The 26,048-nt window shown below is 35.4% G+C and overlaps 2 protein-coding genes across 2 annotated transcripts; one reads left to right on the top strand and one right to left on the bottom strand.

The window, feature by feature from the left end:
- Nucleotides 1-14,734: 14,734 nt before the first annotated feature.
- LOC113774177 (putative late blight resistance protein homolog R1A-3) lies at nt 14,735-15,187 on the top strand. The gene has a single exon (XM_027318743.1). It carries the CDS (start codon nt 14,735-14,737, stop codon nt 15,185-15,187), a length of 453 nt encoding a protein of 150 aa, XP_027174544.1.
- Nucleotides 15,188-15,529: 342 nt separating this feature from the next.
- On the bottom strand, nt 15,530-16,384 carry LOC113774176 (uncharacterized mitochondrial protein AtMg00810-like). Its single transcript, XM_027318742.1, has one exon. The coding sequence runs from the start codon at nt 16,382-16,384 to the stop codon at nt 15,530-15,532; it is 855 nt and encodes a 284-aa protein (XP_027174543.1).
- Nucleotides 16,385-26,048: the final 9,664 nt, after the last annotated feature.

Genomic DNA, 26,048 nt, shown 5'->3' with positions numbered 1-26,048 from the left:
TTTCCTGGAAGTTGAAGTTTGCCGTACTTGCACCTACAAAGGTGATTCTACAACTGGCAAACCATTCAAGCAATATCCTATTGGTATTGTATTGTAGAAGATTTGTAAGTAAAAGTTGGTAAATTTTATGTTCCTATCTTGTTTTAGACATGGAGGTGGACATTACTATGCCTATTATCCTTGGTAGAGGGTTTTTAGATATGAGAGAGGCCAATATAAATCTGTTAGAAGGGAAATTAACTTTAAGGATTGGTTAGGAAAATCAAGAATTTAAATTTTTTAAACTCTTAAAATATCCTTTTTATGATGAGTCTTGCTCCCGTATTGATGCTATTGATAATGTGCCTCATGAGAAATAAGTTATAGGGCAGGATTTGAAGCTGAGGCCCTGGCTAGATCATTGTTAGTATTCCTCATGGGCAACACAAAAATGCGATGTTGATGTTCAAAATTATGGGGGATTGCAGGCACACACGTTAGAGTACGTGAAAATGTCTAAACCGGTTATCGTCTATAACCATATTTGGCTTTGTTTGACTAAAGACGTTAAACTTAGTACTTATTAGGAGGCAACCTGATTTTGTTATTCTTTATCCATTTTTTCTTGTTTCCTTATTTTTGAGATTGGTGGTGGTGTTTAATAGTGTGAGATTTTATTGTTTTCTAGTTTAGGTCATTTGGTAGTTGTTTAACTCTATTTATAGTGCCTTCTTGTGTTACTGATTTGGTAGGATTTCGCTACATGCTATATATTTTGGATATTAATAGGTAGCTCCATTTCACCCACTCAGTCCTTGGCAATCTTTTTTATCAAAGGAGTTTCACTTTCATCTCCTTTTTTGCTATTATTTCTTTATTTTTTTTCCAACTTTGAGGACAATGTTGTCTTAACTAGGGATAGTGGTATATCGGTGAGTGAAATTTTTGGTGAAAATTTTTTAATTTCTTTTTGTTATTCCCTAAAAGGCAATGGCTGATATTTTAAGTATTATCATTGCTTAATGCTTATGTGCTTCTTTGGTGGATATTAGGTATTTTGAAACTTTTCAATTTTTGGCTAACTTTTCTAGGTGATATAAATATTTTCCACCATTTTCTTGTAAATTCAGATTGATTATTAATCTTAGTTTTCAATATTATTGGAATATGAAGCACACTTTTGTGTTTTTCTTTGTGCTTATGCATTTATTAATTTGACTATACATCACTAGTTGTCGTTACCCGGTAATCGGGGGTCTTCATTGAGTAAATATTGACTTTTATATTAAAATGTGATGATATCTATGAGTATATGATTCTTAAACAATGAAAGTTGAGTAATCAGACTCCTTCATTTAGGAGATGTTAGAATTCGCATCAAAAAGCTTGGACGGCTAAGAATTAACAATATCCCCCTAATAAAATTAGAAAAGTGTGGGAAAATTTGAAAAAGGAAAAATAAATGAAAAGAGAAAAAATGTGAATAAATGAGATGTGTTAGCCTGTACATCCCTGGATTCATATATTGGAGATTTTGATTAATGGTAGGTCCATTTGAGGAAATGCTTGTTAAATATTTTATATACTTAGTTAAATTAGCCGGAGTTGAATGCATTGATGGTATTAAAAACTAACTGGAGAAGTATCTCTTTGGTTTTCACCATTGACACTTGACATTTGCTTAGAATTATTGCTTTATCCATAGTAGTTTGGAAGTACGGCCATTGTTTGTACTTAATTTGCTTATGTTCTTGTGCTTGGAGATAAGCATGGGTTAAGTATGGGAGAGATTGATAATGTGTAAATTATAGTTGGTCTATATATATTAATTATCACTGAATTGTTATATTTGAGCTATAGTTTAAATGGAAGTTGCTAATTTGAGCATTTGTTGGTTTTTATAAGAAAAATACATGATCGAGTAGGAAACGGGCCGAAAACGCGACAAAATGGAAAAGAATCCGGTGAAGGCTGATGCTGAACTTGGTACCGGACTTTACGTCGGATGTTCTCTGGAAATTGGTTTTTAACAAAGTTTCGGCCTGAACTTCAGGTCGCACTTCAAGCCGAACATTTTCTGGAATTTCTTGTTACTATTCATTAGTCAATTTTAGGCGTTGAACTTGTCAACGTTAGCGGAAACCTATTCGAGCTCAACTTTTGGCAGCTCTTCAAGACCTAATCCTACTATATTTGGCCTACAGGTTTAGGAGAATATCAATAGGGGTTATTTAGGACGTTTATGAGGGGAAAAAACATTAGACTAGTTTTAGTTCATTGTTTTTTAGACTTTTCTTGAGAAATCAAGAAGAACATGTGGAGGAATCAAAGAGCCAATCAACACGGAGGTTAGAGTAGGATGAATTGAGAAATTTTTCTTATTTTATTTTTCAATATTGTATTTGTTTCTTGAATGCTTGATATTATTCATGGATATGTTGAACTATTTTGTTTCTAGAGTTAGAGTTTTGTGAAAGAGTCTTGATTATTTATCCTAGTTAAATTCTTGAATATTATCTTTATTTATTTATCTTGTTTTAATTACATGTTTATGTTTGGCAAGCATAGACATGCTCTTAGGATCATGTTGAATTGAGAAGGAATATGTAACCGGGCACTAGATAGATACATATATTTAATATGAACATGAGGGTACAATTTAGGATTTGTATGACGTAATTGAAATAACTTAAAATTTTAAAGGGTTCAATTAAATATTTATACTTTCAAGAGAGACATGAGATTTAATTGGACATAATTTAGATATATTGAGAGATAATCTAAGGTGCTTGTATGTGATACGTTCTTGGCATATTAAGAAAATAGTTGAATAATTAATTCAAATTTTGGATCAAGATTTGAAACCCTAACCTCTTGCCAATTGTTTTCTCAACTCTAGTTTATTTGAATTGATTATTTATTAGTTTTCTCAATTCTTGCTATATGTCCTGACTGTCCACATTTCCAATATTTATTGGAAGGTCCTAGAAAAGAATTTCTAGGTTTAGTTCTACATGACTTACTTTTTGAATAGGACTTAAAGTTTGTGTTATCTTGTTAGAGAACGATAATTTCTATTATTTAAAGAAGTATTAGATCTAGAATATCTAGTTCTAGAATAAGACGTGGATTTATGAATTTTTTATTTTCTAGTAGTGGAAGAAGCTGAAATTTTCTCATTCCCATATTGAGAGCAGAAGGATCCTAATTCTTTTCTGGTTTCTAATCCATCCTATTTCATCGGGGATTTTAATTTGAGGTCGGTACCTGAATTTAATCCTTTTATATTGATAAAATTTATTAAGTCTCCATAGGTAAGATTAGAGTATGGTATTTCTCCATTATTTAAATCTCTGATTCTTTATCTAACCTTTTTAGCAAATAATTTTGGAAGACCTGCTATAAATCTTTCTTTCCAATAAATATGATCACAATCTATTCTGAAGAAGACTTTGTTAAGAAACACATTTTTATACCATCTAAAATCATATAATTTTGGACGTGTTAAATTAGCTAATATTTCTTATCCTTTTTGTTGTAATTTTTGAGGGTCACCTATAAAATGCTTGCATATCGCAAATATTATTGTATTCGTAGCATCTTGACTCGTAGTGGATACTGTCATTTTATTATGAGGTTTGAGTACTACTGCTTGCTACTATTGTTTTAGCGGCTGTGGTGATCCAATTTCTCTCAAATTGTGTTAGATAATTATCCCACTAGTCTTTTAAGATTCTTGAAAATCCTCTAGTTGGTAGTGAGTGGATTGAAAGTCATTATTACATTTATTTTTCTATGCACTTATTGCCATACCCGTATTTTGTAATATTTGCATCATTTGATGTTATGATAAGTCATCTAACTTCATTCTCATATTGAATCTCCACCATAACAATAAGATTGATGCAAATATTGCTCTTTGTATTGCAAATCGGGAAGAAGGGTCTGGGATAACAATGGTTCAAGTTGTGATAAAAATCACTTTATAGACTTGGATTAGACTCTCAAATTTAATTATGTTTACGGGATGCAAGACACCCTTATTTTCAAAATTCTTTACTAGGAGTTATTGAATCAAATTTAGAAAATGGACCAGTATTAACCAAAATTTTCATTCAATCTTTTTGATCCAAATATTTTATCCATTTTGATGTTAAATAATGCTCAAACTTTAAATGGATAGCCCAAATCAATCAGGACCACAGACGACAGCCTGTCGTTGTAGGAACACTATTACCACTAGGGCTGATTGCAAGTCCAGCTACTCGTGAGTAGCTCATGAGTAGCTTGATCAAACTCACGAACACGATCAATTGCTCAGCTCAGCTCGAATTCGGTTTGATCAAGTTCGATCTCGAGTTCAAATAGCTCGAGCGGGGATGCAATTCGAGTTTCCAGTCTGAATATATTAGTTAACTACAGTTATGGATAGTTTTCAACATAATGTAAAACTTATAATAAACTACAAATGTATTTTATTTGTTGATATGTAAAGGAAAGACTAAGAGATATTGTTTAAAGAATGACAAAAAGAAATGAAGTTAACATCATAAATCACCTGTAGTGGAAGTCTTAAATCCTTCCATTGCCTCTACTTAATGTTTAGATGAAACTCAATGGTTCTTGTTATCAACAAGAAAAAGTTAGTACGCTATCGAAACTATGCCTTGATGCTGCTGCTTTGCTTTTTTTGTTTTTTTTAGGAGGGGGCTTTTTCTGGTGTAATGTATCTTTCATTAATCAAGATTGGGTTAATACAATATCATCAACAAGAGCCTGGAAACATTTCAATACAAGTATTCATTGATGCTAAAGAATCTTTGTGACGCCCCCACTTCTCCCTGAGGCGAACCAAAGGGTATCGACGGAACGCCTGCCCAACTCTTGCCAGGACTCGATACAAATTCAATTCAAATTTAGGGGTAATTATCGATACTAAAAGTCGAAAACATAAAGAAAGTTCGCTTCCTTAATAAACATTCAAGTCTTACATCACAAGATACCAAAAGTACATCTCATTCCCAAAATATACAACCTCCAAAAGTTGTCTAGACAAATACATTCAAAATCACAATCAAAAGTGCATCAAGTCCCAAAATACAACCATTATAAGTCGACTAAACAATTACAACCAAGGTACTGATCAAAAGCGTAATCTAGTCGACTTTTCTCCAAAATCTTCCCATCCGGTCCTGTTAAGGAAAACAAATCTAAAAGGGTGAGCGAATGCTCGTGAGGCCAAGAATCACACATGCAAGCACGTAGTCCAAGTAGCAACCACATTTACACAATAAGTAAAAACTGTAAAGTTCGAGTATTTAGCATTTCAAGTAGGAAAAGTAAAGAGAAACAATTCAAGGATACTGTAGCTCTCGGGAGCTAAATTCCACATAGTCGAGCCAAGGTCTTGATCAAATTCCATGTTGACACTCCGTCAACCACATAAGTATCAAATCCTGCAGATACACCATTTTCTTCGAATCCCGTCACCTTTACACCCCCTTACCGGACCTGCTTATCAAAGTTTTGATATTACTCGAGTATATCATGGCAATACTACGCGAGTATGCCAAGCAAGATCTCTCCAATAGATCATGCTTTACGAATATCTCATGGTTTGCTATGCTTATCGACCAAGTCCACGCTGGCTCGATTCGCAAAGTTAGCCAATGAGTTTGGGCGTCCCCCGAATATGAATACGAATACAAATACGAATATAAGTCGATGAGCAACGCTCAAATCGACGATTCCAAATATGAATCACAAATACGAATCACATCCACATTACTTCGTACAAGTTGAATATGGATTCACATAGCAAAGTTCGAATATAATTTCATTTGAAAGAGAACGAGTGCGGTAAAATACACACTCGTATCTAAAATTCCAAATTCACATAACGGATAAGAAACAAGTTAAGCACTTAGCAACAAATTCATGCATTTGACACTCACCAATCAAAATAGGGAGTAAGTGCTCAAACAACCGTTTAAGCGTCCGCTTCGAGATCCTCTTGAAGGTCCCCTTGAGCGCTTGAATAAATAATAATTGACTATTACACACTATTACTTATAAACCCCATGTTAACAAGGAAGATTGTACACTTGTACAATACTAAGAAAATGTCATGAAAGAGAGCCTTAATTACTCGAAAATCGAGACTCAAAAGTGGAGTTTAATAACACAAGGAAAAACTAATTTTCTTCATGAAGTCAAGTTTAAGACAATCAATCAATATCAAACATTAGGGAAAAGTTTCCAAAAACTTATTTCCCATCGAGTCGGAAAATTTCAGTTTTACACGTCAAATTTAGAAAAATCAGAACTTGCACTCAGTAGGTCCAAAATTGGAAAACTAGTACTAAAAGTTCCTAGAAGACACTTTTCCAATATTCTAAACGGAAGACATTCAAATTTCAGCTCAAAGTGGCTGATATAAGCACACAAGATAGTTTTAGTCTTGTTTTTCGGCAAACTTTGGAAATTCGGCAAAATTCACAGAAAGTGAACTAGCCTCTGAAATTCGTACTACAATAAGAGTTCTAATCAAAGTTTCAAACACATGAAACGGAACTAAATTCAGAGTTTTGAGTGCCATAATATAGCAGCTCAAAGTTGGTAAATTTTCACTACTAAACAGTGAATTTTCCAGATTTGAAAGTAAACTTTGGGTCATCATTTGGGTATCGAAATGGTCTTAGAATAATACCAAATTTGGTACAATTCAACTTACATATGAGGACTAATCCTCTATCAAATTTCATATAAAAAATCGTACGGGAAGGTAGTTAACAAAACTACCAAAGTTCAAGAATTTCCCAAAGCAAATCTGCCTTCTTGTTTTCTTTTCCTTTTCAAACACTTTACCCTATAAAATCAGTCCCATTTTGGTTCATTTGTGAAACCAAGGTCCAAGAAACATTTCATAACCAATTGGTAGTTGGTTGACATCAAAATTTCAAAATAAAACATCTCACAAACAACCAAACCAATCGGCCAGCAAAAAGTAGGGTTTTCCAGCTCAGCTGCAGTTTACAAAATGTACCATATCTCACTCAATACAACTCGGAATTGAGAATGGTTGGTGGCGTTGGAAACTAGAATCATAAGGCTATATTTCATCAGAAGAAGTCATTCGAAAATCAGTTCATAGGCAGCTCGAATTCAAGTGACAAGACGCATCTTACCACTGTCATTCGAACAGAACAGCAGAACAGAACAGGAAATTTTGGTGAATCACTACGGATCACTCAGTTTGAACTAGATGGTGCATTTTATACCGTTGGAAAGCTACAAATGTCTAGTTTCAAATGCCACAAACGGCACTCGATTTCAAATTTTGTACAGAGAGATATGTTCAATTAAAGAGACACTGTTCATCAGCCCAGAACACGTTTTCCAGTTTGCCTTTCATTTCGAAATTTCAACTTTTACTCAACTAAATCAATTGATTTTTGGTAGAAACTTTCTACACACTATATAACATATATACATCAGTTTCACAATCATTTGAGCCCCCAAAATTCGAAATACAGGTACAGCAAAAACAGGACAGATTTGCCTAGCATTCCTGCGAAATTTTTTTTTTCCTTCGATTCCTCTCTTCCTTTTCAAATCTTAACACTCATCTACACACTAACACTCACCAAAAACACACTAACACACATATTATCATCATATCAGTCCATACAACCAAGGTGGGATTTCATAGAGCCCACTTCAACCATTCCAATTCAAATAATAACATCAATAATGAAGCTACAAGCTTCATAGCCAAGATTAAAAGATTGGATGATTACCTCCTAATCCTTGAGAGAAACCAGAAATTTTTGCACCTCTAAAGGCCCAAGAAAAACTGTGAGATGATGCTTATCTCCTAGCTTAAGTGAATCTCGAAATGATATGGAAGTTGTGTAACGATTTGTGAAGGATTTGGAGCAAGAATTGAAGTGAAATTGTGAAGAGCTTTTCTTCTTCTTTCTTGCTAAGTTTTGGCCAGCTATGGTGAGTGAGGAGAGAGAGAGAGAGAGCTGATGAATGAAGCTTCCCTTGGAAGCTTAAGGACTTGTTGCTAAAGTTTGTGAAAAAGTCAACTAAGAATAGTGTCGCGCGCGCGTTTCGTGTCCGTTTTCTCTCGGGTTTGTTTTACTTGTGCACTAAACCTCTAATATACTTCCTTTAACATTATAACTATTCACTCTTAGTAGTCTAGTATTAATTTCTTAAATCTCCATTCAGTCGATTTGACGCGAAAAACGCGAACTTCCAATTCGCGCGCGATAAAGCGAAACTTAAAAGAAATTCTTGTAACGATAATATAAGTAACTAATACTAGAGTAAATAATCATAAAAATAACTATTTTAAGAATAAAACATGAGTCCTCAAATCTCCAAGATCATTGCGCACTCAGATCGAATACTACCTCAAAACGTGTATTTGCTATTTCTTCCTAAACGAGCTTTCGAAAATTAAATTTGCTAATGGGATAGTTCCATATAAATGGTTTTAAAATGGTTGAAATAAATTATTCGGAGAAAATGGGTGAATAAATAATTAAATAAGCCAGTAAAATAAGATAAAAATAAGAAAATTTTCGAGTTCTCACAATCTTGGATCCGTATTTTGAATCATGTACTAAATCGGAGAGTTGATCTGAAACGAATGCGCATAATACCTAATAAAAAAGAGTAAATCTTATATACACTAACTATATGAAAATTATCATCGTTGGATCCATAACATATGTACAAAAGTTAAATTTCAAATTCAAATTTTCCATAGTTGTCATTCATCCAAGACTAATAATATATACATTATCAGTGTAGGAAAGATTAATCCAATGAAAAAATAGATATTGAAAAAGCTACATTCTAGTCTAGATAACTTTCAGATTGTTGGCTTTTGATGGATTCTAATATCAAATTATAGGACTAAATCTACTAATAATGGAGGTAAACAAATATTTAATTACACTCAAGGTGTATATAAAAGTAACACTCACAAAATAAACTTGTATTAAATACTACTAAATTGATGTTCACTCTTGAGACTTATTAGAGTCTCACGCTTAAATAGTATTTTGAAAACTGGACCTGACCAATTGGTTCAACCAGTTGAACCGCAAACTGGCCATGCCTCGAGTTTGGTTTAATGAATAATCCAAAGAATCAATTAAATCAGTCAAACCCGATTAAGAATCGGTTGAACCTGTAAAAATCAAGAGATTCAACCAATTTTTATTAAATATTTATGTTATAAAATAAATATTTTAGTTTTATTCAAAATTTTAGATGATAAAATAAATTAAAAAATTATTAAACCTTTGAATTGGGTTGAACCGATTGAACCGCAAATCGAAAGATTTTCTGGTTTACTCTTCGATTCTAATTTAAAAACATTGCTCTTGAGATATCTACTTAAACACTTACTAAACAATTGAACTTGTTTATGTACTAACTTTTCTTGAGCTGGTTTACAACTAAAGAAATAAAACATATTTATAGTAGTAAGTACCCGACAATCAGCTACAATTTTCCCTTTTCCTCTTCATGCTTAATGCGGTAGCCGCAAAAACTCTTCGAGTCCGTTTGGTTCACAGACCGGATGAGATAGGATGACTCATTAAGATTATTAATCTTGGGTTCAGTCATCCTTGGATAAATAATCCAAATTATCTAGTGTTTGGTTAGTTCTAGATTGGATAGGATATGTTGGAAAATAATCCTATCATGTATTTGGTCAGAGATTGAATGAGGTAAGATTATTATTTTAATGACCAAAGCACCCCTTAATCTATAGATTATTTTTTAATAAAATAAATTAATATTTTATAAAATATTGATAAAATAAATTTAATATTTATTAATAAAATAATTTAATAAAAATTCAATGTTCGTAAATTCTATTAAAATAAAGTAGTTTGAAACTTTAAAATTATAAAGTAAATCAAGATTTTTGATATATAAAAATTTGCATTCGCTCAAACTCAGCCCATTCAAGCCCTTAAAAATAGATTTTGACCAAGTTTTTGAATCTAAATTTAAAATCCAATTAAATAATTAGCCAAGGTTCGGCTAACTTAGGATTAAATTGATTAAAACCTAATCCACTTAAGCGCCTTAAATGAGCCAAACTCAAGCTAATGTAGAAGATTTTTCTTTGGACCGAGCTTGAACTTATTGAAGTTCTCATTCACAAAGTCCATAAGATTATGTATTTATGTAGAGTTTGGTTTAGAAAATAAGTTTAGTAAGGGTAAGGGCAATATAGTCCTTCTATTATGATGTTAGTATGGCAAATTAGTCAAAAGGTTTTAATTAATTAATAGGGGTAAATTAGTCAAAATTTTTAAATTAATGAATAGGAGCAAATTAGTCAAAAAATTTTAATATAATTAGTAGGGGCTAATTAGTCCATTTATCATAATATTATTATGTGAGAATATGGTTATATAATAGTCAGTATGAATTTGAATCATTCATAAGGGCAAATTAGTCCAAATATTATTATATTGATAATAGGGACAAATTAGTCAAAAAAAAACTTCAAAATTAATTAGTAGGGGCAAATTAACCCATTCATATTATATTACCGTGTGGGAGTGGGATTATATAATTATAAGATTATAAATTTATACTTTTTATAAGGATAAATTAGTCTAAAATTTTATTATCCTATATGTTAATCATCTCGAAATGACTAATACCACCTCGCACGTGAGATTATTTTATCCCATGAATAGGAGATTAATTTGATTAGATAGAATGTGTCATTCTATATATAAAATGTAATCAAATATGAGATGAGATGACACGGGATTAGATTAATGAACCAAAGAGACCCTTCATGTTTTAGTCGCCAACATTGACATCACAAAACTATTCTATGCCACAAATCTTGACATTCCGTAAAGCTTTTTCTTAGTTTGCTCGGTTTGGATTAACTATTTTTTAGAGTATTTTTGAAATATTTTATTGTAACAGTTTATATGAAAAATTTTTATTATAAATATTTTTTAAAATATTTGATATATTGTATAGATAAGATATTTTTTGAATTATTTTTATTTATATATTATTGTAACATTGTATTTAAAAATTTTATTTTTAAAAAATAGGCCAACACAAATGATGCGCACCTATAGACCGAGCAATGTGAAAAGTGCCACGTAATTATGGCAAATAAAAAGTCTAGAAGTTGGCGAAGTATGACCGAATCTTCTAACTCAACCGTCCCTTAATTATGCGAAGCTACCTTAACCTTCCTCAGCTCAACACCACCACACCAGACCGCCGCCAACCTTCCTCAGCTTACCACCACCACACCAGCCGAAGTTTAATTGGCACCGTCTCAGCTGCAAACACTTAGACCCCAAAAGTGGCCTATCATCCTCTCGAACTTCCACCCCATCACCACCATCTAGCAATCCTTACGGTGGAGGAGGTATAGCATCTACCAAGAGGGACCCATAGCCATGTGGATTCTTTCTTTCAGGCACTCCTTTCTCCTTTTGAACCCCAGAGTCTTAGTTCTTTTTTCCTGATCTCTCTCCATCAAACCTATTGCCTGCACCGCTTTCATTGTCCTCCATGTCTGCTTCACCTCCTTCACTGGCCACCATGGTAGATATGTGGGAGTATTAATGTACAGAGAAAAGGAAGGCACTTGATTGTGAGTTCGTGAGGTTTTGCAGTTTCTTTCTCATCGCCTTTCATTCTTGAGAATTGTTTCATCTCTAAATTGAGATCGATCCCTTCTGGTTTCCTTATTAATCTTCCTTTTATCAGATGACCTCCAGTAGTATTACTCGCATTTCTTACGCCTTGGATGATTTGGAATTGCTGAAGGATGAGTATTCAGGTCGGTGGAACGTGGCCATGGTGGAAGACTGGCTAAGATTTCTGAGAACATTTCTTTTGTGTGCGAGAGCGTGGGGCAAAGATGAGGTGCATTTAGCATCTGACGACAAAAAAAATGAGGTTGATAATCATCAAACAAGTCTAGAGGCTCTGGTAGTACGGATTGAGAATACCATTCCTTGGAGGGCATTGGAGATTCGCGACATTTGTTGTAGTAGTGGTATAGATCGATACTTTCCGGTTACCCGTTTGGTCAGTGACATAGCCGAAAAAGACATCATATCTTTAAGGCAAGAAATTTGCGAGTGGTACGTCTTTTTCTCGGATTGCTCATCAAAGCAGTCTAGTACTGATTTGCTTGTTAGAAAGGATGACATTATGGAATTCACGGATTCTCTTCTAGAGAATCTAGTGTACTTTCATAGCTTGAAATCAGATGAAGAGCAGTATGAAGCAGATCTCATTAAAGCCCTTGAAGAGCAGCTAAAGTTCTGGAAAAACTTCAGCCGTTTTGTCACACAACCTGGCGTTGAAGATGCACAATTGGGACCTTTATTGACTCACATTAAAGCCGTGGCTATTGACGCAGCACGCTTCTTTTCTAGGTGCAAGTTTATGAAGGTAGATGAATTGCAAGACGACATGAACACAAGCATTTTGGAACTGCTGCTGAAGATTATTCGTGTAGAGCCCCATGTCCAAGAGACTTATGTCGAGGCCCTGATTGCTTCAAAGTTATCAAGACAATCACTCGGAGACACAGACGAGCAGATATTGAGAGATTTCGTGGATTCTCTCGCATGTAATCTTGGGGAGATACTAAAGTCTGGTACGTCTCTTATTATTTCTTTAAAAATCAACTGCAAATGCTTTACTATTGGCTAAATCCTTGAGAATCGATCATTTTCGAGGAGAAAGCCAAAGTGGTTTGATGAGAAAGTAAGAGATCCAATTGTACTCATGATCGGTGATGCAGGACTTGTTATTCTCTTTCTCTCTCTGAAAGCAATCAAAGACAGTATATTATCCAAGAATATGGATCTTGTTTCTTCTGGTCTGCTCAAAAAGATTAACCTTATGGAGACAGTAGTTGCACAGAGATATCCAGAATCAGCATCATTCAACTTTCTTAGGACCAACAGCTTGGGCTTTATTGATTCTCTTCTAGAAAAAATGAAGGATTTGACAAATACTAAGGCCGGCTCGATTGCTTTCACGAATCATCCAATTCAAACAGTCCAAGAAGAACTTGTTTGTTTACGCTCTTTTCTGGGGGAAATTGTGGAGTTGCGCAACGAAGATGAGGAGCTCCAAGCAATTTGGGATCGTGTGGCAGAGGTGGCATACAGGGTAGAGTTTTTTATTGACTCCTTAATGGTTGGAGATGATCTAGATTCTTCTTCAATGTCGTTTCATCCCATTGTAGAAGAAATTAAGATCATAAAAGCTGAGACCTTGCAGATTTGTGATAGCGAAAAATTCATGGCAAAGTTAAGGAAACAAGCAAGAGATTCAATCACATGCCAACACAGGGGAGTAAGCCATTAATCAATGAAGTGGTGGTGGGCTTTGAGTTTGAAGCTGCAGCAATAATCAATCGACTCACAAGAGGATCAGACCAAGTGCAAATTGTTTCCATTGTGGGTATACCGGGACTAGGTAAAACAACTTTAGCTAGAAAAGTTTACAATGATCCTTCAGTGAAGTCCTATTTTCATGAGCGTGCTTGGTGTACAATTTCTCGAGTATATGACATGAAAAATCTGTTACTTCAAATTTGACTTGTATTCACTCCAAGCTTCCTGACTATTTTGAGATGAGTGAAGAAGATCTGGCTCATCAAGTCAAACGAAGTTTGCTAAGGAAATGATATCTCATTGTTTTGGATGATGTATGGGATATTGAAGCATGGAACAGATTGGAAGCCTCATTCCCTGATAATGGAAATGGAAGTAGAGTTATCTTGACAAGTAGGCTCCATGATGTTGCTCCGCAAGATAAACTCGACCACGAACCACATTCTCTTCGTCAACTCACTCCTGATCAGAGCTGGGATTTGCTAAAAACTAAGTTATACCCTGGAAAAGATTTGACTCCTCCAGAATTATGTGAACTTCAACAGCAAGTTGTGGAAATCTGTCAAGGGCTACCTCTTACAGTTGTCATTCTTGCTGGAATTCTCTCAAGCATGGACCGACATGATTGGAAAGAAGTTGTGGAAGGTTTGAGTTTAAGAAATGTCTCTAGTACAGAACAATGTACCGCTACATTAGAGCTAAGTTACAAACATTTATCAGATAATTTGAAGGCATGTTTTCTTTAGTTTGGAGCCTTTCCAGAAGGCCATGAACACAAAACCAAGAGGTTGATTTCTCTCTGGATCACTGAAGGATTTGTTCAAAAAACTCAGCACAAGAGATCAGAGGATGTGGCAAATGATTACCTGATGCAACTTATTAGCAGAAGCTTAGTCATAGTGTCCAAACCAGGATCCATTGATGGGGTCAAAGCTTGTCGCATTCACGATTTGTTGTATGAGTTTTGTGTGACAAAAGCCAAAGAAGAAAAGTTTTTGCAGCTGCTACGGAGGCATGATGAACTATCTGATTTCAATATGCCATGCTACCTACGCCGCTTGTGCATCAATTCTAAGCCTGAGCACTTTGACAAGTTAAGATTATTTTCTCCTACCATACGCTGTCTATTATTCTTCAGTCATGGTGTGGATCATGAAAGAAGTTTCGATTTACGGCCCATTTTCCATATCATCAAACTTGTGACAGTGTTAGATTTGCGCCAAATTCCTCTAGGCAGCACTTTTCCTTGAGAATTAGCACAGGTTGCTCACTTGCGGTACTTGGCAATTCTGGGAGATGGCAGGGCTGTCCCAGGAACAATGTGCAAACTCTCAAATTTAGAAACTTTAATCTGGCGAAGAATTTCTGGGACAAGCCCAGTTTCACTGCCATATGCTATATGGAACTTGAACAAACTAAGGCATTTACAGCTAGAGGATGAGTTGTGTAACAGTTATTACTTTAGATTCCCCGACAACAATCTTGACAACTATTCGCAGCTGTATGACATGGATTTCTTGTATGGCATATACCTCAATCCTCGAGAAAACATCAACAAGCTGTTGGGAAAGTTTCCAAATATCCGCAAGCTAAGAAGCTCCCTTGATCTCGACGAGAGCTACAAATATCATGTAGCAATTGAGCGTCTGAGACAATTGGAATCTCTCAATTTGAGCTGCGACATATACCCTGATGGCCCATATCAGTTCAATATCCAATATCCTTCAGCCATTAAAAAATTGACCCTTTCTTGTTTTCTGAAAAAGGTTTGAGAAGAAGAAGTGTTCTTATTAAGCATCCGTCAAGGATATAAATATACAACACAAATATCGAATATAGCTACTGATCTTCCTAAATTTGAATACAAATACAGCTAAGGATAAAGCCTAACTAACAAATATTAGCTAGATATATATTTACCAATTCAAACTGATAACTAACTCAGTTACAAAGATATACATTATCTCTAATACCCTCCCTCAAGTTGGAGCGTGAGGATCAGGAACTCCTAATTTGCGAAGAAGAAACTCAAACTGATCTCGACCCAAAGCTTTGGTTAGAATGTCTGCTAACTGTTCATGGCTTCGAACATAAACCGTTTTGATCACACCTTTCTATATTTCATCACGAACAAAATGGCAATCAACCTCGATGTGTTTGGTGCGTTCATGAAAGACAGGATTTGCAGCTATATGCATTGCGGCTTGGCTATCACAAAATACTCTAGCAGATTGATCATGATGCACTCCCAAAGACAATAACAGACCTTTTAGCCATTTCAATTCACAAACCGTTGCAGCCAAAGAGCGATATTCTGCTTCAGCCGATGAGCGAGAAACCGTATGTTGTTTCTTGGTCTTCCATGAAATCGGAGAGTTCCCAAGAAAAATGAAATAACCTGTAAGTGATCTCCGAGTTAATGGACAACCGCCCCAATCCGAATCGCAATAAGCTTTCAGTTCAAGATTGCAAGCAGCTTTGAGTAAAATGCCTTGTCCCGGACTACCTTTCAAGTATCGGACTATGCGCAAGGCTGCCTCCCAATGCTCTTTCCGTGGCTGTTGCATAAATTGTGCTAAAATATGCACACCATAGGACAACTCAGGCCGAGTTAAGCTCAAGTAAATCAATCTTCCCACCAGCCTTCGGTATTGTTCAGGGTCTTGCAGCAAATCACCTTTGGCTAAAGCGAGATGATGATTTTGCTCCATAGGAAACTTCGAAGGTTTAGCACCCAACAATCTTGCTTCATTAATGATATCTAAAGCATATTTTCGCTGACACAAGAAAATCCCTTCAGCATTTCTAGCTACTTCAACACCCAAAAAATACTTCAAAGCACCTAAATCTTTCATATGGAAACATTGGCTCAAGTATGATTTGAATTCATTGATCAAATGCGTTTTGTTTCCAGCTATAATAAGGTCATCCACATACACTAATACAACCAACTGTATTCCATCTCGCATCAAAGTAAACAAGGAATAATCAGACTATGACTGAAGAAAACCATACCGTTTTAGAGCTTCAGCCAATTTTGCAAACCAACAACGTGGTGCTTGTCGTAAACCATAAAGTGACTTCCTCAAGCGACAAACCTTTCCGGGCTGGTTAGTGTGAAATCCAAGAGCTATCTTCATGTAAACCTCTTCGGCTAAGTCTCCATGGAGAAAAGCATTATGGACATCCATTTGATGAAGTCCCCATCCTTTAGCTGCTGCCACAGAGAGAAATGTGTGGACCGTAACCATTTTTGCTACTGGTGCAAAGGTTTCGTTGTAGTCGATCCCTTCAACTTGGTTGTTGCCAAGAATTACCAAACGTGCCTTGTATCGTTCAATGGTCCCATCAGAATTATACTTAATTTTGTACACCCATTTGCTTCCTATTGCTTTCTTCCCTGGTGGTAAGTCAACGAGAGTCCATGTGCCATTTTTGTTAAGTGCATCAATCTCTTTGTGCATAGCTTCTCTCCATCGGACATCTTTAACTGCTTGATGATAAAATCTTGGCTCAACATTGGTTGTGATGGCTGCCAAGAAAGCTTGATGACATGGTGAGAACTTTGTGTAATCAACATATTTAGCTAAGTCATAGGACATACCTGAGAATGATGATGGTTTGGCTGAACTTGCAGAGGGGCTTTCACTTTGAACTGCATAAGTCACACAATCCTTCAGCCTTGTAGAAACTTGCTTGGAGTGAAGTCCACGTCCAAGTTCTGTCACACCCTCTACTGTCTCTATGGTCTCCATTCTGGTTCAATTGCTGTACTTCCTTCCCTTACGTCGGCATTTTCATTCTGCACACAATCTAAATGCTCATGAGTTTCACGAACATGATCAGGCTGCTCCTTTTCCTTTTCTCTTGTCTGACCATTTTCCTCTTCTTCAAAGTAATCATCTATTTGAGATGGTATTGAATTATGCTTGCAGGTTTGAACATGATCAGGTGCGTGATCAGCTGCAAATGGAAACTCATCTTCACAAAATACAACATCCCGAGACACAAAATACTTTCTTGTTTCTAAATCATACAACCGCCAACCTTTCTCTCCAAATGGATAACCCACAAAGATACATTTACTGCTTCGAGTAGCAAATTTATCCTTCTCACGATTCAAGTTCTTTGCATAACACAAGCAACCAAATGTACGAATTGAACGATAATCAGACAAGTGACCATATATCATTTCATAAGGTGTTTTTCCTCCTAGTAATTGAGAAGGAGTACGATTAATCAGATATCCAGCAGTTAACACACATTCTCCCCAAAAACTGATTGGTAAGTTGGCCTGAAATCGCAAAGCTCTCACCACATTCAGTATATGTCGATGTTTTCTTTCCACTCGTCCATTCTGTTAGGGCGTTCCCACACATGAAGTTTGATGTATTATCCCTTTGTCAGAAAAATATCCCTTCAAACTAATGAACTCACTGCCATTATCACTTCTAACTATCTTAACATTCTTATCAAATTGTCGATGAACCATAGCAACAAAATTTGGCAAAATATTTCCAACTTCAGTTTTATCTATCATCAAATATATCCACACACATCTCGAAAAATCATCAACAATCGTAAGAAAATAAGATGCATTACAAGAACTAGAGACTCGATATGGTCCCCACAGGTCACAATGAATCAATTCAAATGTTTCACTAGCTCTACTATCACTAGAACAAAATACTTCTCTCGTTTGCTTAGCTTTAAAACAAGCATCACAAGTTTTATTCGAACCTAATTGAATCTTAATTGCAGAAATTAAACCTACGACTTTTGAAGACGGGTGCTCCATTCTCCGATGCCAAAGATCACATGAATCCAGTATCCGAGTTTGAAGTGCTTGGACTGGTGTCTCCTTCTTGAAGCAATAAAGCCCCTTGCATCGTTAACCCGCTCCAATCACCATCCTCGAAGTGCGGTCCTGTATCAAACAAAGCTTATCAGTGAACAACACATTACATTTTGATTCATCAACCAATTGTGATATTGAGATTAAATTGCAATGTAATCCTGGAGCATGAAGAACATTGTCTAATCGAATATTTTGTCCCATGCGGGCCGATCCTTTTTGCAATGCCAGCACCTGTTCTTCATTAGGCAAGCCAATTGGACAGCCTAATATCTAGTTCAAGCTAGATAAACAGCTTGAATTTCCTGTCATATGCTGTGTAGGGCCGGAATCAATTATCCAGATAAAGTTTTCCTTACCAGTCATCTTCTCATTATTCCCCGATTCTGAGTTGCAAGTGTTCAACAGACTCATAACTGCTGCCCATTGTTCATTTGTCAGTCCTTTAGGAGTAGATTCTTCAATTACTTGAGCTGCATTAACTCGTACTCCATTCCGTCCTCTTCCTGACATCTTGCCACGGCCTCTTCCTCCAGTCTGTCTTCCTCGACCCGAACCAGACATTTTAGGGCGATCACCCCACCAATCGGGATATCCAATCAGCTGAAAACATCCCTCAACATCATGCACTTCACAATTGCAGTGTTTACAAACGGCACTTCTTTCCTTGATTCCTGTTTTGACTTGAATCATAAAGCTAGCAGCTTCGTTGTTGATCTCTTTTTCCTTGGAAATATTTCGTACCCTTTCTTCTTGGCACATCAAGGAATACACCTTGCTCACACTAGGCAATGGAGTTGTGCTCAAAATGTTTGATCTTACTATTCTATATGCATCATCTAACCCCATCAGAAATTGATGAAGTTTTTCTTCTTCTCGTTTCTTTGTTATTTCGGTTGCTACATTACACGTACAACCCCCACACTTGCACGTAGAGATCGCATCATAATTCGCTAGTTCTTCCCACAATCGCTTCAATTTAGCATAGTAACTCATAAGTGAGAGTCCTTGCTGTTTGCAATTTGCTAATTCTGTCTTCAGTTGCTGCACTCGTGCACCATCAGTCACTGAGAAACATTCTTTAATGTCTTCCCATAAATCCTTTGCAATCTCCCTGTGTGTCAAAGTAGATCGCACCGTTGGCTCAATCGTGTTCATCATCCATGATATGAGCATGGAATTCACTGTCCACCAGTCTTCTAATTCATCGGAATCTTCATCTGGCTGTGCTATGGTTCCATCAATGAATCCGAATTTCTTCTCGGCTCTGAGAGCAGTTCGGATTGCTCTAGCCCACTCATCATAATTATCCTCTTTTAATTGTACCTGGGTGATTATATTTCCAGGATTATCATTGGCATACAAGGTGTATGGCGACACTATTTTCTTTCCATCTCCTTCCATTTTTTTTTTTAGTTGACAGAGGTTTGAAGCTATGATACCATGAAAAAGGTTTGAGAAGAAGAAGTGTTCTTATTAAGCATCCGTCAAGGATATATATATACAACACAAATATCGAATATAGCTACTGATCTTCCTAAATTTGAATACAAATATAGCTAAGGATAAAGCCTAACTAACAAATATTAGCTAGATATATATATTTACCAATTCAAACTGATAACTAACTTAGTTACAAAGATATACATTATCTCTAATACTTTCAGCAGCCATGGAGCAAAATGGCAGTAATTGGAAATCTACCCAATCTTGAGGTGCTCAAATTACTCGATAAAGCCTTTGAGGGGAAAAGATGGAAAATGAAAGTGGAGAAATTCCCTAAACTTCGTTTCTTGAAATTAGTTTCTTTGTACATTGTGAAGTGGACGGCCTCCTCCGAGTACGAGGACTATTTTCCTTGTCTCCAGAAGTTTGTACTGGAAAGCTGTTATGTATTGCAGGAGATGCCTTCTTGTTTGGGAAATAGTTCAACTCTTGAAATAATTGAGGTGTCTGATTGTCCCAACTGTAAAAGGTCACTGGAGGAAATTCAAACGAGCATGGGATATACTGATCTGAAGATCCTTTACTCGTACTGGAATGACTGATCTTCTCAAGTATGTTTGATTCAGCCAGCCACTTTAATCTATTTTTCCTTTCTTTATTCATCTTTGACTTCTGTACTGAAACTGGTTATGTCGTATTTGTTTAGCATCAAGATCAAGTTATTCTCGTTTTCTTTGTAAGTTTTCTGTAATTCCTGTGACAGAAATTTGATGTGTGACATATAACTTCCCAAGTTTTATTTTATTTTGTTTTTCCAAAGATTTAAGTCACGGAAGCTGCTGTTTCTTTTTCTCCCTCAAAAGAATGTTTTGCATTTTTTTGAAGCTAGTCCTGCTTAGTTGCATGATAACTAAATATTCATTTAGTCTGTACAATTAAATTTTGTTGCCGAATGGAACAAATGCCATCATCGTCTCAATCTTACTAGGATTCAACAATTTATTTATTCTTTTGCATAATCTACTTTAACAATTTCCAGTCTTTCACACTCCAAATAACAACTTATTAATTCATATAATCAAACAGGTATGAAATTAGAAACCGACTACATTAATACTTGTTATATTGCAATTTGGTCAATTCCGTTTCCTGATTGAATTACAATAGTTTAAGAGTTGATAGGGTAGTTTACACTGCTTAGTCAAAATATATGGGCCTTTTAATCTAACTTGGAATTAATTTTTTTGAGTGGAATTGATTCTTCTCTCACCCTACGTACCCAAAATACTATGTGGAAGGTAAATTTTTAAAAGTCATAATACTCTGCTTGCTAACTAAAGTTTATAAATTTTCCAATAACTTATATGTCTAAAACTTTGAATTATAATAAGGATTAATTTTTTATACATTGACAGTAGTGATTTTTTTACACTAGCAGTATTGGATGTATGTCACATATACATGATTTGAATTTCAAATTTTAATTCATGTTATGTGACAATGATATAAACCTGCTAGTATAAAAAAAAAATTAGGGATAATTTCAGAAACCTCCCTTGACGTTTCTGATAATTTTACTGAGCTCCCCTAAGGTTTGAAAAATTACATTTATCTCCCTTAATTTGATAGATTTAGTAACAAAACCTTAAAATAATATTGATTTGGTCAATTTTTTAAATGAATACCCAAAAATGCCCTTGTAGAATGAGTTTCAATTTATTTCCCTATACAATTATAAGATTATTTAGTATAATTATGAGGAAAAGGTGCCAAATTTTTCATGTCTATATCTACTATTTGATAAATAAATATAATAATAATTTTATTACTATGATATGATACTTTTGATGGTATTTTATTATGAATTTAGATTTATAGGATAGAAAAGAAAATGTTGAAATAATTCATTTAGAGTTTGTGAGAACCCAAAATTAATTATGCAATTTATGTTTTTAACTAGAATTGAATGTGTTGTGATTTGCTTGTTATTATTTAATTTATGTGTGTCTTCTGATTAAACAACTAGAATGTACTCTAAATTAGTGTAGGATCAACCCTTATAGGATTTAACACTAACTAGAATAAGAAATTAGTAGAGGTATAACATAATAACATAAAAAGTGTGGGGTAATTGTTAGATTATTTCATGACTTATGCATGCTTGACAAGTGGTGAAAAGGGAGTGCCAAGTGTGGATTATCTTGCATGACCTACAACACTTTTGGCCAGAATTATTCTCGTCTTGCTCCATTTCAGCCGAGAGAGGAACTAGAGAGAGAGCTGCGGGAATTTCTTTTGTCTTGCTCCACTTCAGCTGAGAGAAACTAAAGTGTCTTGTCTCCATTTCCAGCTAAGAGAAACCTTGTCTTGCCTCCATTTCCAGCTGAGGAGAAATCAGGAAGGTGAGCCAACTTCCAGCTTAATTTGTAGCAGAAAAATAAGGTAAAATGACTAGAAACTTCACTACAAGAAAATTGGTCATCAGTGACAACTTTTCTCTGTGACGAAAAAAAGTTGTCACAAAAGGGGATCCTTTATTGACGACTTTCTAACTCGTCACAAACCTCTAATGGGAGCCAACTCATTTGTGACGACTTAGAAATTCCCGCCAAGATTTAACAAGAGCGCGGGAGTGTTTAGAACACACAATAGTGACGACATTAAGAACATCATCACTATTGCTTGCCCTATTTACGGACGACTTTTTGTTGTCGTCACTGATCACTAAAAAAAAAAGTTATTAGTGACAACATTTTGTAGTGATGACAATAAGTCGTCACAAAAGGAGTTTCTTTAGTCGCGACACCTAAAGTTGTCACAATTGCATCAAAGCAACTAAATGTTTAGCGACACCTAGAGCTCTTTTGTTGAGCTTATGCAGTGTTGTATTTGTATAGATTGGACTGTGATTTCTAACTTCTTGCTGGTGTTGTAATATGTGGGCCCAAATTATATGAGGTTCTTAATGAATTGTAATTTTTGTCTTAATAATCTAAGTCTCATTACTTGTTCTTTATTATTGTACTCCTCCCCTTACCTACTTCTTTTACTCTTTTATGACAGATAAATGCTATTCATACTAGCTTTTGGAAGATATCTATGGTTATGGTTGAAGAATGTTGAAGACAAAATTGCCTTTTGCTCATGGAGTGGTTCATTTAGATGTTCTTCAATTTCTTAAACTGTAATTGCTTTTGTAAATGTACCTTATGTACAAGTGATATTTTGGACAAATGTTATTTTTGTAGGCATTAGTTGGGTAATGTACACTTGAATTTGGCATTTGAGAATGCTATATTATTACCATGTAATCTAATGCAAATACTTTTGGTTATCAATCGTTCATGTTAATTTGTATGGTTTGTTTAAAATCAATGATTTAGCAATGATTACATGCCAAATTATGACTATTAAGCTATTGAGAAACTATCTAATGACAAAAAAAAGTTGTCACAAAATAGAAAATAAAAACTCCTTGTCACAACAGAGATTGTCACTAAATCTAAGCTACATTTGTGACGACAATTGTTGTCAGTAAAATAGTTATATACAATGGCTTTCGGTGCTTTTTAGTGATGACTTTAAATAGAGCATTTTTGACAAAAGATCAAGTCGTCAATAAAACACTTCCGGATTGTCGTCACTAATGACCACTATTTAGTGACGACAATCCGGAAGTGTTTTATTGACGACTTGATCTTTTGTCAAAAATGCTCTACTTAAAGTCGTCACTAATGACAACTATTTACTTTTACCGACGGGGATTTAGTGACGACTTTGTGACGATCAAAAAGTCGTCAATAAAAGGTATTTGTGACGATATTTGTATGTTCTGTGATGACTTTGTGTTGTCACTGATGAACAATTTTCTTGTAGTGCTTCAGCCTTTCCATATATTTTAGACAGATTTGGTTGCATGCTTGATTTGAAGATGAGAATAGGTAGTAACAGGTGGTAGATCTTGCTGGAAATTTTAGTTCTTAAACATGTGATGGACAGTCTTGTTCCACAGCATTTCATTCAAAATTTTGGAGAAGAGAAGATTTTACTAGGAATGTATGATATATGTCTTATTTCTTGCTTTGCATGAAATATATAGTATGTTTACTTATGAAACTAGTGGAAAGTTGATAACTTGGCTAGGAAAAGTTGAAGGAACTTTTGGAATTTTTTGACTGGCCGAGTGAGGGAGAGAGAACTTTTCCAGTTTTCTCCATGAACTTTTGGCTGCAGAATTTTACATTGCTGGTCAATATACTTCATAACATTAATCTTCACATGCATGTTGGGTTTGAGTGAAAAATAAAGAGTTTTGTTGGAGAAAAGTTCGTTTAGCAAACTATCCTCTTGCTGGAAATTTTTCCAACTTTGAACTATGGAGGAAGCTTGAATTTTCAGCTCTTAGATGCAAATTTTCTTTGTTGAGTTTTGGTGGAATGCATGATTAATACCTCATCTTATGTTACAAGTCTATTATTGTGTGATTTATGGTTAAAAGCGAGCAAGAGGGGTGCTGTTTTGGTGAGAAAAAGTGAAGAGAGACTTGTTGGAATTTTGTTGCCTGAACCGTAGGGTGAAACTGTGATTTCCAGCTTGTAGCTTCCACTTTTGTTGAGATCTTTCTATAAGATTCATGCCTTATAATCACACATTGATACATTGTACGATTTATGCTTGAATCATGAAAGAAAGTTGAGTTTGTGGTTAGAAATCCACATGCATGTAACCTGTTTTGGAGGAAACTTCCAGCCTTGAACCATGGCTAAACTTCAGCTTTCATTTCAAAAATTTGTTGCTATTTTACCATACATTCATGTGATATGCCTTGCTAAAGGTTAATGTCAAGTTTTGGTGTGTTAAATCTAAAAGTCATAAAAGAATTGGAGTGGTAATGCTGGAATTTCTGCTTGGAGCCCGAGAGTCACCATAATCGCCATTTTTTTTTCCAGATTTAACACTAATGTTGGCTGCAAACTTGCACACATTGGTTTGTTAAACTCCTAATGTTTTAATCAGGACATGCATGAATAAATTCACTTATTTTTGGAGAAAAATTTGAGGAATCCTGGTAACAAATTTCTGTCAAAAGAAGCTGAGAGTGAGAGCAAGGTATCCAACCTTATTTTCAAGAATTTGGTTGCAAAACTCTACCTTTTAACCTACATGTTTGGTAATCCTTTTAAAACTAGAGTTTTATGTGTTATTTCACTTGATTTGACTAAGATGATTTAGTAGTTTGGAAATAAAGTTGGTAGTGTCGTAAGGTCTAGTAATTGTAGCTTGGGTTTGTTTTAGGAGTCGATGGTGAGTTAGAAGGAAACCTCGAAGCCGAGGCGTGACTGTCCACTTAATTTGGTGAGTGTTCCTTGTATGTATTTGTGATTAGACATTAAAGTTGTTTGTTGCTTGTTGATTAGTGAATTGTTGCAAATTGCTAAGTGCATGTGTTCGAAACTTAAATTGTTTTTATAAAAGGCGAGTACGTATTTTATCACACTCGATCTAATTGCTCTAGGGAGCTATTAATTGTTTATCTGCTACTGTTAACCATGCATGACCGTTTTGGCCCCAAACCCCATCGATGGTCGGCCTATTCGAACCAGCAATGGGTTTGGTCGAGTAGGTCGATAGTCTTTGGGTACCGTTTATTGGTATACTCGAGTATGACCCACCGAGATGATCACCGAGCACTGGAAGAAAGGAGAATGTTGGGTACTGTTTAATTGGAGAAATGACATTGACTCACTGAACATGAGTAAGTGCCACGTTTGAAAATGGATGGGAGCCACCTCTACAGCCTGTATTAGTACCGTATCCTTTTACATTGAACGTGTTACTTGTTATATATATCATGCTTTATGGTTGAGTTGTGATTGCTATGATCCTTTTGGATGAATGGGTTTACTTGGAACCTCACTGGGCATCAGCTCAACTCCTCTAGTTGTTCTCCTTACAGCAGTAGAAGACAGGTGTGGGAGAAGCCGGTAGTATAAGTTCGAAACTTGGAATTCTACTTTGGTGAATCTTTTGTATTTGACGTAAAGTCATGCAAACTTATTATTTTGAGGAATGTACATATTAAATGATATAGTTAAAACAACTCTTGTTTTGGTTGGGAAATGTAAGTGTGAATGGATTGTTAGTAGTTAGTCTAAATTAATGTAATCTCTGAAGTTAATGTGGGTGAGTGAGTCCTGACGAGAGCCAAGCAGGCAATCCACTAAACCCTAGGATTCACCCTAGGGTGAGGTGGGGTCGTCACATTATGAATTTTTGGAATAGTGGGATTATCATAATTTAGTAGTGCTTTTAGGCTATTTCTTTTTTATTTA

Source organism: Coffea eugenioides, chromosome 6, assembly GCF_003713205.1.
Source record: "Coffea eugenioides isolate CCC68of chromosome 6, Ceug_1.0, whole genome shotgun sequence".
Taxonomy (NCBI): Eukaryota; Viridiplantae; Streptophyta; class Magnoliopsida; order Gentianales; family Rubiaceae; genus Coffea; species Coffea eugenioides.
The sequence above is the reverse complement of the archived record's forward strand: the minus strand, read 5'-3'. Positions and strand labels throughout refer to the sequence as shown.

Bases quoted from the DNA above. Each gene is read 5' to 3' on its own strand.
- LOC113774177 (XM_027318743.1), top strand. From the start codon at position 14,735: ATGTGCAAACTCTCAAATTTAGAAACTTTAATCTGGCGAAGAATTTCT.
- LOC113774176 (XM_027318742.1), bottom strand. From the start codon at position 16,384: ATGCGAGATGGAATACAGTTGGTTGTATTAGTGTATGTGGATGACCTT.